At 39.5% G+C, this 13,173-nt stretch overlaps 2 protein-coding genes across 2 annotated transcripts in view; one reads left to right on the top strand and one right to left on the bottom strand.

The window, feature by feature from the left end:
- Positions 1-5,690, top strand: part of LOC119728244 (splicing regulatory glutamine/lysine-rich protein 1-like) — an 89,000-nt gene extending 83,310 nt beyond the window's left edge. Inside the window, exon 10 of the mRNA XM_038200399.1 lies at positions 2,689-5,690. Within this exon, the coding sequence (XP_038056327.1) occupies positions 2,689-3,088 (400 nt within the window). The 3' untranslated portion in view covers positions 3,089-5,690. The remainder of the gene's footprint in view (positions 1-2,688) is intronic.
- A 2,545-nt stretch (positions 5,691-8,235) lies between these two features.
- The window catches only part of LOC119728243, an 88,810-nt gene continuing 83,872 nt past the window's right edge, over positions 8,236-13,173 (bottom strand). The window contains exon 14 of the mRNA XM_038200398.1: positions 8,236-8,556. Within this exon, the coding sequence (XP_038056326.1) occupies positions 8,417-8,556 (140 nt within the window). The 3' untranslated portion in view covers positions 8,236-8,416. The remainder of the gene's footprint in view (positions 8,557-13,173) is intronic.

The following is a 13,173-nucleotide window of genomic DNA, read 5'->3' as shown; positions in this document are numbered from 1 at the left end:
GTGCACTCACATGGGAACTCATCCATACCGGTAGGTGTATGCACCACAATGTAACGCTTTCAACAGTCCACCTTTTGGGCGAAGAGAACGTTGCTGCTGTTGCCCTCTCTAGGTGGATTCTCCGCACAGAGTGGAGTTATCCACGTTATCGAGATCTACATTTGAACCAATGGACAGGATTGGTTCAAACCGCATGGCAGGATTTTCTCAACGAGCTGCGGCTAATGCAGCCTGCAGTCAAAGAGCATCAGCCAGAAAAATTTACGACAGTTGACCGCCATTTTTATCTACCTGGCTGTAGCCAGGGGGATATTGCTATAGCTTATTCCTTCTGTGTGTATGTATGTGTGTGCGTGCGTATGTCTGTGTGTTATGTTTTGGTTAGGTTGACTTTTGTCAGCACGATAACTTGAGAAATGCGTTACTAAGGAACTTGAAATTTGGTTTGTGGATATTTCTTGATAGTCTTAAGAAGCCTATTGATTTTGGGGCCGACAAGTCAAAGGTGAAGGTCACTTGCTAAATCAAAAGAAATCTTGTCAACGCGATAACTTAAGAAATACTTTACTTAGGAACTTGAAATTTGGTTTGTGGGCAGGCTTCTAGCCAGGCATACAATAGGATATCGGGCCGATATCCTATTTTGCTTTTGTGGACGAAAGGTCAAGGTCACAATATTGCTAAAACAATAGAAATGTTGTCAACGTGGTAACTTCAGAAATACTTTACTTAGGAAGTTGCAATTTGTTCGTGGGTTTTTCTTGGTAGTCTTAAGAAGCCTGTTGATTTTGGGGCCGACAGGTCAAAGGTCAAGGTCATGGTTGATAAAACCATAGAAATCTTGTCAATGTGAAACATGAGAAATACTGTACTTAGGAACTTGAAATTTGTTTTGTGGGTTGCAATACAAGAAACTGTTGCTTTTGGGGCGAGAGGTCTTCCCAGATGGAAACTCGGTGTCAGAGAGTCGAGCTCTCAGCTAGCTAGTCAGGGGTGCCTACATGAGACCTCTTCAATGTGTTATCCACGTTATTGAAATCTACATTTGAACCAATGCTGACAGTTCAACTTTGTTACAATTGTCCATTAACGTTGCCTTCTTGTAAGCAGTGGCCAAGTCGAGACAATGAAGGGAACTACATTCCCTAACAATAGAGACGGGCCACATCCTGCGAGAACCAGGGGTGGCCTTCTGATCCCTAATAGCGGGGCTTTTAATTGAGAATCTGTGGGACTCACAGTGGGAGTCCTTTTCGCCTCCGTTTTAGACGACGAATTTTGGCTTTGAAGTGGTACATAAACCACACAAAGTCGCTTCGAATCTGTCATTTGAAACTATTTGTCACGACAACCCTGCCATTTCAGCCGGCTTCTCGCGACACGATTGCCCGATGGCTAGTTATGGCCATCCATTGGACTGCGGACATATCAATGGCAGAGTCCGTTGGATTGGTCCGCACGCACATTATCAGACAGAGCAGGGAGAACAGTGCTGAGGGCGGCTAGCTGAGCCTCATCATGTTCACAAGACCCTCTCCAACTGGAGACTCCCCTAGAATAGGTGAGTCTCCTTATTCTGCTTCCTTTATTAATAAACCTTTCCCCCATCGCACACATATGTATGACGTAGATACGGCGCAAACTCCCGTGGTGGGGTCCGCAACCTGTTTAGTATGTTGAGGCTCCTGTACTGTTATCAGCATTGCCCCTACCACGTGGAGCAGCAGGGCACACGAGGGGTTGCGCCTTGTGTCCAGTGCCCCTGTAATTGTACAAGAGCATCTCGCATAACCCACCGCCTAATACCCAGTGCCAGTCTATGCATAAGTAGATTGCTCTGCAGGAAAGTTGAGTGAAGTAGACTCCCCCCTCATGGAAGTGTGGATGGGGTCTATGAACAAATACTTACCAGTAGAGCATCCCTCCCTCCTACCCCACTATTCTCGATGTAGAACATGGGTGTTCCGACTTAGCGCTCAAGAAAAGAGGAAGAGCCTGGGGCATTATGGGTAGGACACCAGAGGGAGCTATTGTGTAAACTCTTCGCAGAAATACCTGCCGGTCTAGGGAAATACCGGTATGCATAAGTAGATTGCTCTACAGGTAAGTAGTCGTTCGTAGACCCAATCCACACATCTGGCAGTAGACTTACCCAGATGACTTTGGCTAAACCATCAGGACTTTAAAAAACATTTTCTGTAGCAGATGGAAGGCACTTGTGAGTTATGACACACATAAGGAGGAGTCAGGTTGGCGTAGCGGTACTTTCCTCGCCTTCCACCGCTGTGACCCAGGTTCGAATCCCGCCTGGGCCAATATGTGGATTGGGTTTTCAGTCCCTGCCTGATTCCGTGGGTTTTCCCTAGAATATTCTTCTGGGCTTTTCCTCCCACCTCTAAAACTGTAATTTCTTCTCATTGTCTTCTCATTGTCTTCTCTCCACAGGTTTCTTCAGGCTTGCGAGCTACAGTGCCTAGGGCACTTTTGAGGAATCCTTGGTTTCATTACCAGAATGATTAATAATAATAATAATAAATTCCTGCCTCTTTATCTTTTATTCTCCGTTGTATTAGTGCCGTATTTTTTATTTTAAAAAATTGTTTGTATACCCTCAACACAAACATCAGTGTTGGCTTCTTTAGGGTTATCAAAGAACACTCAGTGTAAGTGTTTTGCTTTATCCATCAGGCACAAGAAAGACAAGAAGAGTAGAGAGCGTGAAAGAAGTAGAGACCGTGACAGTCGCAGCAGTAGGAAACACAAGAAAGATAAAGATCGGGATCGAGAAAGAGAACGTAAAAGGGAGAGAAGCCGTGACAGAGGCCATGATCGTAGTCGAGACAAAGACCGTGGTGGGGAACATAAAGACCGAGACAAAAAAGATACCAAAATTAAACGAGATTACGATGAAGAAGAAAAAGGATATGATAGTGACAAGGGAAAGGCCACACCATCATCAAGTGGCGGTGAAGAGGATTCAACAGGCATGAAGATTCAAGTAGTGATGGGTGAGGGTAGTCGTACTGGAGCTACATTGGATGATGATACCAATGTCCAGGATATGGACATGGATATGGAATCTGACTAAGCAACCATGCATTATTGGTCGTTTTTCATTTTAACATGTTTAAAAAGTGTTTGTTCTGCATTCTAAGCATTTAGATGTTAGTTGTTACACAAACAGCTCACAAATCTTAGCAATTTATTTGCATTCATTAACTGTTAACTGTTAACCTCTCAATTTTCAGGGCTGATCAAGTTTAGCCCACATTGCCCCCAAAGATTTGGGTTTTATAAAATTTAATTCATGTTGGTAATGAAAAGGAATTTTCACCAAAACTTTGTTACTTTTGATATTGGTTACAAGGGCTATACAATTCTTATACTTTGCACTACATGTGCAATGATGTTGTGCATCGGGTCAGGTTGACAAGGCCAAACCGACCCGAAACATTATAGATGTAAACCGAATCTGAATCGAAACCAATCTGAACTACCCAAACCGACCTGACAAAAGTTGAGCAAAACCGACCCAAATCGACCCGACTGGAAACCACCCAAATAGCCGTCTGTCCGTCCGGGCAGCTTAGTTTTCGGATGATATGGGATTGTAACTTGGGTAGGGGGTTGCCCTTGGGAGTAGGCAAGTTGGGATCGGTTTGGGAGTCAGGGTCACCATGGTGAGTTAAAGGTACATGTACATATAAAATCGTAGTGTCTCAGTAAAGTATCATTGTACGGTACGGTGAAGACTCATGTTATCTACAGGTGGGCATTCACATTAAAGACTGTGTGTGATAGACCGCAAACCACATGCACATTTGCGCTGTAGATTGACATTGGTTGTACTGGGCATAGTAACTCTTCAATAATATTGCATCGCATGAATTTCCGAACTGTTTCGTTTTACTGAAACTGTTTAGTTTTTTTGAACGGTTTTCAGATTTATTTCAGGTTTTTTACAAGATGGCTAAACCGACCCGACCTGACCCGAAAAATTGAAAAACCGATCCAACCTGGCCTGAAGTCGGTTTCGGTTTTGAGTTGGGTTTGCACAACATTAATGTCCAAGCAGAAATGAAAAAAAAAAGGTGTCAGGAACAAAGATGCTGCTCCTTTATGGTGAAGACTAACTGAAGTTAAACATAAAAATACTTAAAGCTTTTACAACACAAAAGTAAATCTTTAATGTGCAGAATACACAATGAACTGAAAACTGTAAAGGTTGTTAATGTTGACAGTGATGTACCAACTACACATGGGTACATGGAATTTGAAATGAGGAAAGGGACATGCCAAACCGCCAAGTTTTCTTTGTGACACTCATTTTACGCAACCATGGAAATGACATCATCAGGAGTTTGTACAATTATACATTATAGATGGTAGAAGTAATTTCTTTTTGTGTTTTTTTTAGACATTGCTTGCTCTTTATTGTGATTTTGTTTGTTGTTATGGATGCTTGTTTAATTTTTAATACGTGTAGTGTACTTAGAAACAGAATAAAATGTTATTTCAAGTGGTCTTGCTGGCTAAAATTGCATTAAACACTGTACAATTCATTTTCAGATACAAGTAAAGTTTATCCAAAATAAAACCACCACTTTCTCAGCAGGTTTAAGTGACATGAGTTACTTGAGGTAAAAATTGGAAGGTTATTTAGGAGGAATATTTCTGCAAATGCCTACTGATTTTCTTTAGAATAATATAAATAGGTTTTGGACAAAGCCCAAAACATGTTTGACAGTGCCAGAAATATTTTTGAGGATAACCACAAACATGAATGAGCCTGAAAGCTGAGTTTTCCCAAGCTACAGTGTATATATGTATACCTGAATGCTCACTGGAAGAGACCTTGATACAGATACCCTCCATAGCCACTGATAGCGTTATGCTGGCTGATATTTTTGAATTTACTTTATGTATGTACAGCAAAAATCTTTTCATGGAGTGTGCTAGTACAGCCATGACCTCATGAGTGACTTTTGATCAGCATGCATAATGCATGAGACTTGGTGAAATCCGTCCAATCGCACACTTCACTATGTGCCTATAGTGTATTATGTGGTAAAGGAAAAAAAAATTACGGGCAGGCCATGGAAGCGCATCACATGACCTTTCACTTGCAGGCTTTATTAATGCTGATTCATACTCGGCACGAAAGTGAATGCAAATTTGTGACGTCGGGGCCAGTTTTCGCACTGCAAATTTGCATAAGTTTAACACATTTCAACTCAAGCGAATTTCAACAAATTATACTGGTTATAATGTCCGCATGTGCTCAAAACACGGACAGAGCCAGCTTGGTTGGGGGTATTTGTACACTATTCTTATGGGGTTTTTTTTGGGGGGGGGCAAAAAAACAAAAATGTCAACCGATTCATCATAATATCAAATACTTGCAAGTTGGAACTTCTAATTGTAGACTCTATTGGTCACTTCTCACATCATGCAGTCTACCCTGCGATCTCCAAACCAGCCTCGACGTGGACAAGAATGCCCACATGGCAGCGTTTTTTACATTTTAGTAACACCGTGCTAGAAAGCTATGGAAAACACTGTACATGTAAATATGATTAATTCTCTTGTCCAGCATGTCTGTTTCATTTTTTGTTTCTTTGTACAGTGTAAAAACCAACGGTTGTCGGCTGTCTTGAAAATTAAAAAAATAAACAAATACAAAAAAAAAACTGCCTTCTTTTTTTTCCTTTAAAAACCCAGACGCTATACACTTGGCCTAATGTTTTGAACCAAACTCGCTTGTAATTTGATACCTGATGATGTCATAATGACATCATAGTTATATGACACACCTGAACCATTTAGAAATGGGATCAGCTTGATATCCCCAAAGTCCTATTAGTGGGCTTGAACCGTTATGTTTCAAAAACCAGCAAGATTAAAGCAAGCTATCTCAATATGGAGTTGGTGTTAGACTGGCATCTTGCACTGTCTGGGTGACCTTTGGATTATATCTGCCAGAATTGTTACAATCAAGCGCATAACATAAACACAATAACAGGAAAGAAAACATATGTGGCTGTGGTTCTCTGCACAGATAACATCAGAAAAATTTCAGTTTTAATCAGTCATAAAATGTCTTCCATTTAGCAGCTGGAAGTATCTTGTGAAAATTAACCAAGAGAACAACTAGCTCAGGATGTCTGCACTAGATTTCATAATCCATAAACTGATAATATGAATGTCTAAAATGACATCACAGCAACAGTGCTGGTTGACAGCAAGTGGTATGGATATCATGAGAAGAAAGTAAACAAAGAACACTTTCATAATTATTTAAACAACTAACCCACCCCAGAAAGTGCCCTACTATTAATCATATCATATTATGATTTACTGTGAAGTTACCTGTAGGCATTTCTTGTAGGAAACAATTATCTTAGTCAAAGTCTATTGAATTGTTGTAAGTCGCACATCTCTGAGCTGCAACATTGTGTTTTAGGTGCCAGGTGTTGAATGTTTCCAAAATGTTGCTTACCACATCCCCTTGAAAAATAATTGTCTGCAAAAACTATTACCTGTAATAATTCTGACACGGAGCAATGAACACCGAATTCACATCGCTATTTCCATTATTAAAATTGTTAAAAAGCTAATGAACTATACTCTCCAGACATGTATCGATATGCACTGTATGTTTTAAAAAGCTGTGAAAAAGAGGGAGCGCTTTACAATTAAATGTAACTCTTCAACTTTAACAGAACACACAATGATCATATTAATCTTCCAATGTTCTCTGGTTTTAAACTTTTAGTACCACATTTTAAGATTTACCAATTCACTGCAGCAGTACATGTACCAGTAGGTGGATAAATACTTTTCCAGCAAATGTCAATGAATACAGAAGAGAATTTAGAAAATGTCTAAATTCTCAAGAATTGTTTATCAAAATAATAATAACAATAAAAACAAGTATTATGTTATCAGTAAAATCACCTTACAAAAATCCAAATATTCGAAGGCATCTTCTCTTTAGCAAATTGTTTTCATCAATTGTTTGGTAAATTGTTCTGTTTGTGTTTTAAGGGTTGTAATTTCCAACATTGAAACATTGCAAAACACAAGTATTACTCTCAACATGCGTGATGTGGTGACGATGTCACATGGACCTTGCTTATCAAACTGTTCTTGTGCTAGTATTTCGTAAGAACTTGTATTTGAACTCATCTCTTTTCAAAATAGTTCACAAATATTATTCTAAAAATACAAAACAATTCAACAATTTGCCCAAAATAGGATTTATTTCTGAAACTGAAATACATTTCAAAAGGCCATTTTCTACCAAAAGTGGAGAAATCGCTTCACCTGTGTGTAGAAGTCGTGTGTGATTCTTGCAAGTACGAAAGGTTTTCCAGGCACGAATCCTGGGTGGGGGGGGGGGGGGGGGGGTTGAAACACCCGGTCATAATGTCTGCCTGTGCACAGCATTCGGACTGAGCCAGCTGGGGTACGGGGGTATTTGCACACTGTTCTGTAAGATTTTACAGAGGCCAAGTGTCCGGATAAAAAAACACCTGTCTACATTTCAGCATTGATTTGCTGATGACATGACCCCCCCCCCCCCCCCCCCCCCGAACCACCCTGTTTATTTCTACCCTGCAGGTTTGCTACATACCAAAATTGCATAAAAAAATTCACTGCCAAAAATAAATAAATAAATAAAAATGCACATTTAATATACAACTTTTGCACTTGACCAGTTCTCTTTTATATTTCCTGCAATATCAATGCTGCTGTACTGGGTCAGTAAAAAAAGGAAAACCAAATGGAAACCCCTTTTTTTCCTGAAGAAGTTCTGCATGTAGCGTGTTCCAGATCTAGGATGTGAAAGCACAATTCATAAGCTTTATTTTAGTAAAAGAATTATTCATATCGCTCATGTACTTTGCCAGTTATGGACTGTTAAACACAAACACAGTTTTATAATTTTGTCCACGGATCACATTAAAGGTAAGTGATATTCAGCAAAACGAAGGCAATTCACATATCAAAAAAATACCTCAGAACTCTCTCACAGCCATGATAACTGGCACTTATCATAACATTTCTGTAAAAACCTTTTTCTCCCAATGCCAAAACAGCATGCTCTATAATGTCAAGAGTTCATAGTCTTGCCCTGCCTTCTACTTGGCTACCTGGAGATTTTTACTCAAACATCACGTACCTTATATATGATCCGTGTTTGTGTTCAAAATAATTCCATAACTGGAAAAGTACATGAGTAAACTTATTAGATGGGCTTTCAAATCCTGGATCTGGAAACCACTATATGCAGAAATTCCTTTAAAAAAAATAGGGGGTGCTATTTGGGTTTCCTTTATTTGGACTCGCCCTGTAGTTTTGTTTAATTTAATTTAAAGGTTTTTTTTATCCAATGTAACACATCAGAGCATGTTCACTTTTGGGTGAGGAAGGCAAGTCTTGTTTGTCCACTTGTTTCTCCTGGAACCTTCTGACATGTCAGATAGCACCTATTGTGTGTAGTAGGAGTAGATGTAAGCTGTTCACCACCTATTTGGTTACACTCCAGCAGATCTGAGAATACAATCAAGACATGTAAATGTTCACACAATATTCCATGCAAGCTAACTGATATACTGAGATAATCAACTGCAATCATATGTTCCATACATTGTTTCTATAACAATGAATTTCTAAATATGTCCAATTTTCAGTAGACATTTTCTTTTTGTCTGACCAGTATCATTGTAGATATGCTAAGACAAAAAAAAAAAAGTTCTGCTTCCGGTTACATGGCATTCGAAAATATGGTACATGTAGGTAGGTAGGGAATTTTGTTTTTTGCCAATTTTTGTGTGTGTACGATCATATGGAGGCGTCTGCATGTAGTCAAGGGTAAAAGGTATAAAGTGATGGTTTTGGGTGTTTTTTCCTCATTTTTCCAATAAAAAAAATTAGGGTAGGGGCTGTCAGAGAAGGGTGGATAGGGAAACCGGAAAAGCTTTAACACGAATGCATATGGGTGATTCCATGGTAACTCAGGCTACACTTCTGCTCATCCTTTGACATTCTCCATGCTCAAGCTCTTGAACCCATTTGACTGCAATCCCAATTTTTGGTCTTTTATACTCAACATTCAATTCTAGATCTCCATGGTATTACAGAAATATAATGTCAACTTATCTATGCATGGGACAGCTGTGAAAAATGGAGTTATTCTACGCTGAAAGGACATACCCCAAAAATGACTCATTTTTACTTTGATTGGGTTCTAAAACAAACAATGCTACAGCTTCATTCATCACATAATCAGAGTTGTAATGACTCGAGTCAATGACTCGACTCAAGTCCGACTCGAGTCAAAATTTTGGTGACTCGACTTGACTCGAGTCCCTATGGGTACATGACTCGACTCGACTTGAGTCACTGCAAGCAAATGACTCGACTCAACTTACGGTGCCAATTTTATGTTCATTTACAAACATACAACGTGTCACAGACTCCCACCTTATGGTTCTGGAACGCACAAAATACTATTCAGGAACCGGATTTATTTTCCAATTTGTTGTTTCATCATTGGCTTTGGGCGATTTCTTATAAAGCCTCTTGGATTCGAACGCCGGCTAAATTTATGCCCTCCTTTTATACATTTTGGTAAATAGTGTTAAAATATTCGTGACTCGAATTGACTCTAGCTAAATATTTGACTCAACTCGACTTGACCTTCTTGACCTAATGACTCGACTCGACTCGAGTCACTTCTTTAAAATGACTCGACTCGACTCGAGTCACTTCTTTAAAATGACTCGACTGGACTCGAGTCACAAAAATCAGTGACTCATTACAACTCTGCACATAATAAGTATAGCTACTGTGCTAAGGTTTAGCTTGGTGTAACAAAAAAGTAATACCCCTCATAAGTGTACAATGACTTGCAAAATATGGCAACTCATGCTACAGTAAACTCGTGCTACAGTAACTCATGCTACAGTTTGTCCAGTCATATGCATGATGGCATTATTCCACTTACTTCCATTTGCTTTGTTCACAACTCAACAACTGGTAAAATGATCAATTAAACCAATCTATTTACACAGAACCGTAGTATGAGTTACCGTAGCATGAGTTACCATAGCATAAGTTGACGTGGTTTTGCATTTCATGGTAAAAGTATGAGGGGTATTACTTTTTCATTAAACAAAGATAAATCTTAGCATAGTAAGGGGCCATTCAAAATTTTCGATGTTTTATAAATTTCGATTTTTGTTCGATATTGTTTTGACCCAACCACCTACCCCAATTTTCGATCTTAAAATATTGATTTTCCATTCAATAAAAAACATAATGAATATCCAGTTCATTGATGGCGGAATGCAGCTGCAGTCCGTATACAGTACCTTACCAACAACATGGCCCACTAGCATTCCCGTACGTATAGGGAATCCACCTGGAAACACGTAAAACTAGTCCATTTTAAACGGTTATAATAAGTATAAGCTCGCTCTAACAAAAAAGTAACTTTTGTCTTTTCGTAGAGTTGTAGGCACAATAATGACTCTCATTATTCATGAAGTTTATTCAGAAATTGCAGTCGTTTTTGATAGAAAAAAATATTTGAACTCTCAACTTGCGTTTTCCAGACGTGTGCACACAGATGTACCCTGCGCATAGCGCATGCGGGTTGCCAAAGTAGTCTTGAACACAAGTAGGTTTATTTCGTTGTTGCGATTCGTAACCGACACTCGTGGCGTGTATTAAGACAAAATTAGCTGGGATCCCACTCCATCTGCACGGCGCACTGGTTTTACGCATGCTTTAAGTCTAACTTCAGTGGTCCACATGCATATGGTGCTCCAATGAACGTATACATAATGCATGGTACATTGTACATACTCTAACCGTTCGGTACGGTAAGGGCATAGGTTTACGAATCGGAACACAGAGAGTTGATACAAGTCCAAAGAGTCAATAAATTAATTTGACCTACCCACCCACATTTTCAACAAAAAAAAAAAAAAAATCGAAATTTAAAAACATCGAAAATTTTGAATGGCCCCTAACTACTTATAATTTGATCATCTAAGCTGCAGTGTTGTTTGTTTTACAACACAATAAAAATAAAACGAGTAGTTGTTTGGTACATGTATATCCTTCACCATAGCATATGAGTTACCATTTTTCACAGCTGTCCCATGCATACATAAGTTGACATTATATTTTTGTAATACCATGGAGATCTAGAATTGAATGTTGAGTATAAAAACAACCCAAATGGGAATTCCAATCAAATTGGTTTAAGAGCTTGAGCATGGAGAGTGTAAAAGGATGAGCAGAAGTGTAGCATGAGTTACCATGGAACCGCCCACATGTATGTCTTGTATTGTGCAACACTATTGAGCGAAACTTGTTGCAGTTCAGAACAGTCCACTGAAGACGCCTTCATGGGAACCTCAACATCGTCATTATCATCAGTGACTTGATTGACTCGCTTGCTCGACCCTCCACGTTGTTGCTGGCCTCCTTGCTGACTTGTAGTTGAGTGACAGACACCACTGAAATGCCCAATCTTTTGCACCGATTACAAGTTCGGGTGAAAAGTTGGCCAAATGTTGGATAGACCCAGCCACATCAGAAACAAGACCATTTGTTGCTGATGCGGGACAGTTTCACCTGTGGTGGCGGGTTGAGCTGCAGTGGTCGTGGCACCACGAGCGTCACCAGGATTTTTGGGGGGGGGGGGGGGCAAGCACATTTTCCCCCAGAATCCTTGTACTTTCTCTAGCACATTCTCAATTTATCATTTTTTTTGAGGGTGGGCGGGAGGACATTTGCCCACCCAACCCGGACTGATACCCCCTGCGGATGCCTTTTTTTGTTGATAGCAAATATGACTTCACACCTCTTTTTCTTTTTTTATCGCTTTTTGGTCTCCTTTTTGGGGGGTTGATTTTCCAGGGGCTTGCCCTCGCGACACCCATGCGTGGCACACGCTTTGCATTCTTGCCGACTTTGTTCACGGTAGACATAGTAGAGTTGTTCCATCTTTCTCCATAACTTCCATAAGTAGTCTTTCTCTTATTTCAGCACTGTTCGTCTTTTCTACCACCTGATCCCTGATCATCTGGTCAGTAAAACTTTCTAATTTGCAAGTCTTTGCAAGTTCTGGAAGGGAAGCAATGTAACTGTCAATAGTCTCACCGGGTTGTTGTGAATGCTGTCGGAATACCGTTCCGCAACTACATTTATTGCTGGCTGGAAATGCTTGTGTAGAATTTGTACGGTGAATTCACACAGATCATTTGCCTCTGGTGGAGTCAGGTAGTGTAATTCCTAAGCAGTGTAAAGGCCGGTTCACACTTAATGCGAATGCAATATGAATTCAACGTCATGGAAGCATTTGCTGCGAAATATGCCGGAGTTAAAATGTCTTCAACACAAAATGTGTGAATTCGCAGTACAAAAACTTGCCCTGACATCACAAATTCCCAAATTGCGTTCATGCCAAGTATGAACAGGCCTTAATAATAATATTCTCTTACGGGTTTGGCTGAATTCATCTTCACCTCCAGTTGCCATCAAGTAGGTTTTAAATATCAAAATCCATTGGGCCGAACAAAAAAAATGGTGTGTTTACGGTAACGGCCTGAAAAAAATCCAGGTAGGTAGGTAGGGAAATAATTTTATTTTGTAATTTTTTTTTTCATTTCAGTTCTGCATGCCCATGCGTGTTCTTTCGCAAAAAAATTGTATAAAACCACTATTCAAGCACTGAAGATATTCAATCGTTACATTTCAATCCAAATTAATGTGTATCGTCGGCCAGGGTTCTCCCCAGGATTTTTTCAAACATGTGGGGGAAGATTTGCTGTGATTCAACAACCCGAAAATGTTTAAACTTTAGAAGCTCTCTGGTGCATTTTAGAGCAAATGTGGGGGTCTTTATCTTAAGATTTGTCCTTGAAATTCAGAGGAGATCTTGTAGGTCACTAATATTTTTGTAATTAAAGAAAAAAATATCAAAATTGTTAACTTAACAAAAAATTAACATTTCACAACCTGTGTTTCACTGCTTCCTAACTAGAAAACGGTATGAATTACATTTACATGTAAGTTTCAAATTAAGAAATTAAGGTGGAGAAAAAAACAACTTTTGTTTTTTATTACATGCCTTTCAAAATAGCGACAGCTGGT

Source organism: Patiria miniata, unplaced genomic scaffold (assembly GCF_015706575.1).
Source record: "Patiria miniata isolate m_02_andy unplaced genomic scaffold, ASM1570657v1 HiC_scaffold_20, whole genome shotgun sequence".
In the NCBI taxonomy this organism is placed as follows: domain Eukaryota; kingdom Metazoa; phylum Echinodermata; class Asteroidea; order Valvatida; family Asterinidae; genus Patiria; species Patiria miniata.
The sequence above is the reverse complement of the archived record's forward strand: the minus strand, read 5'-3'. Positions and strand labels throughout refer to the sequence as shown.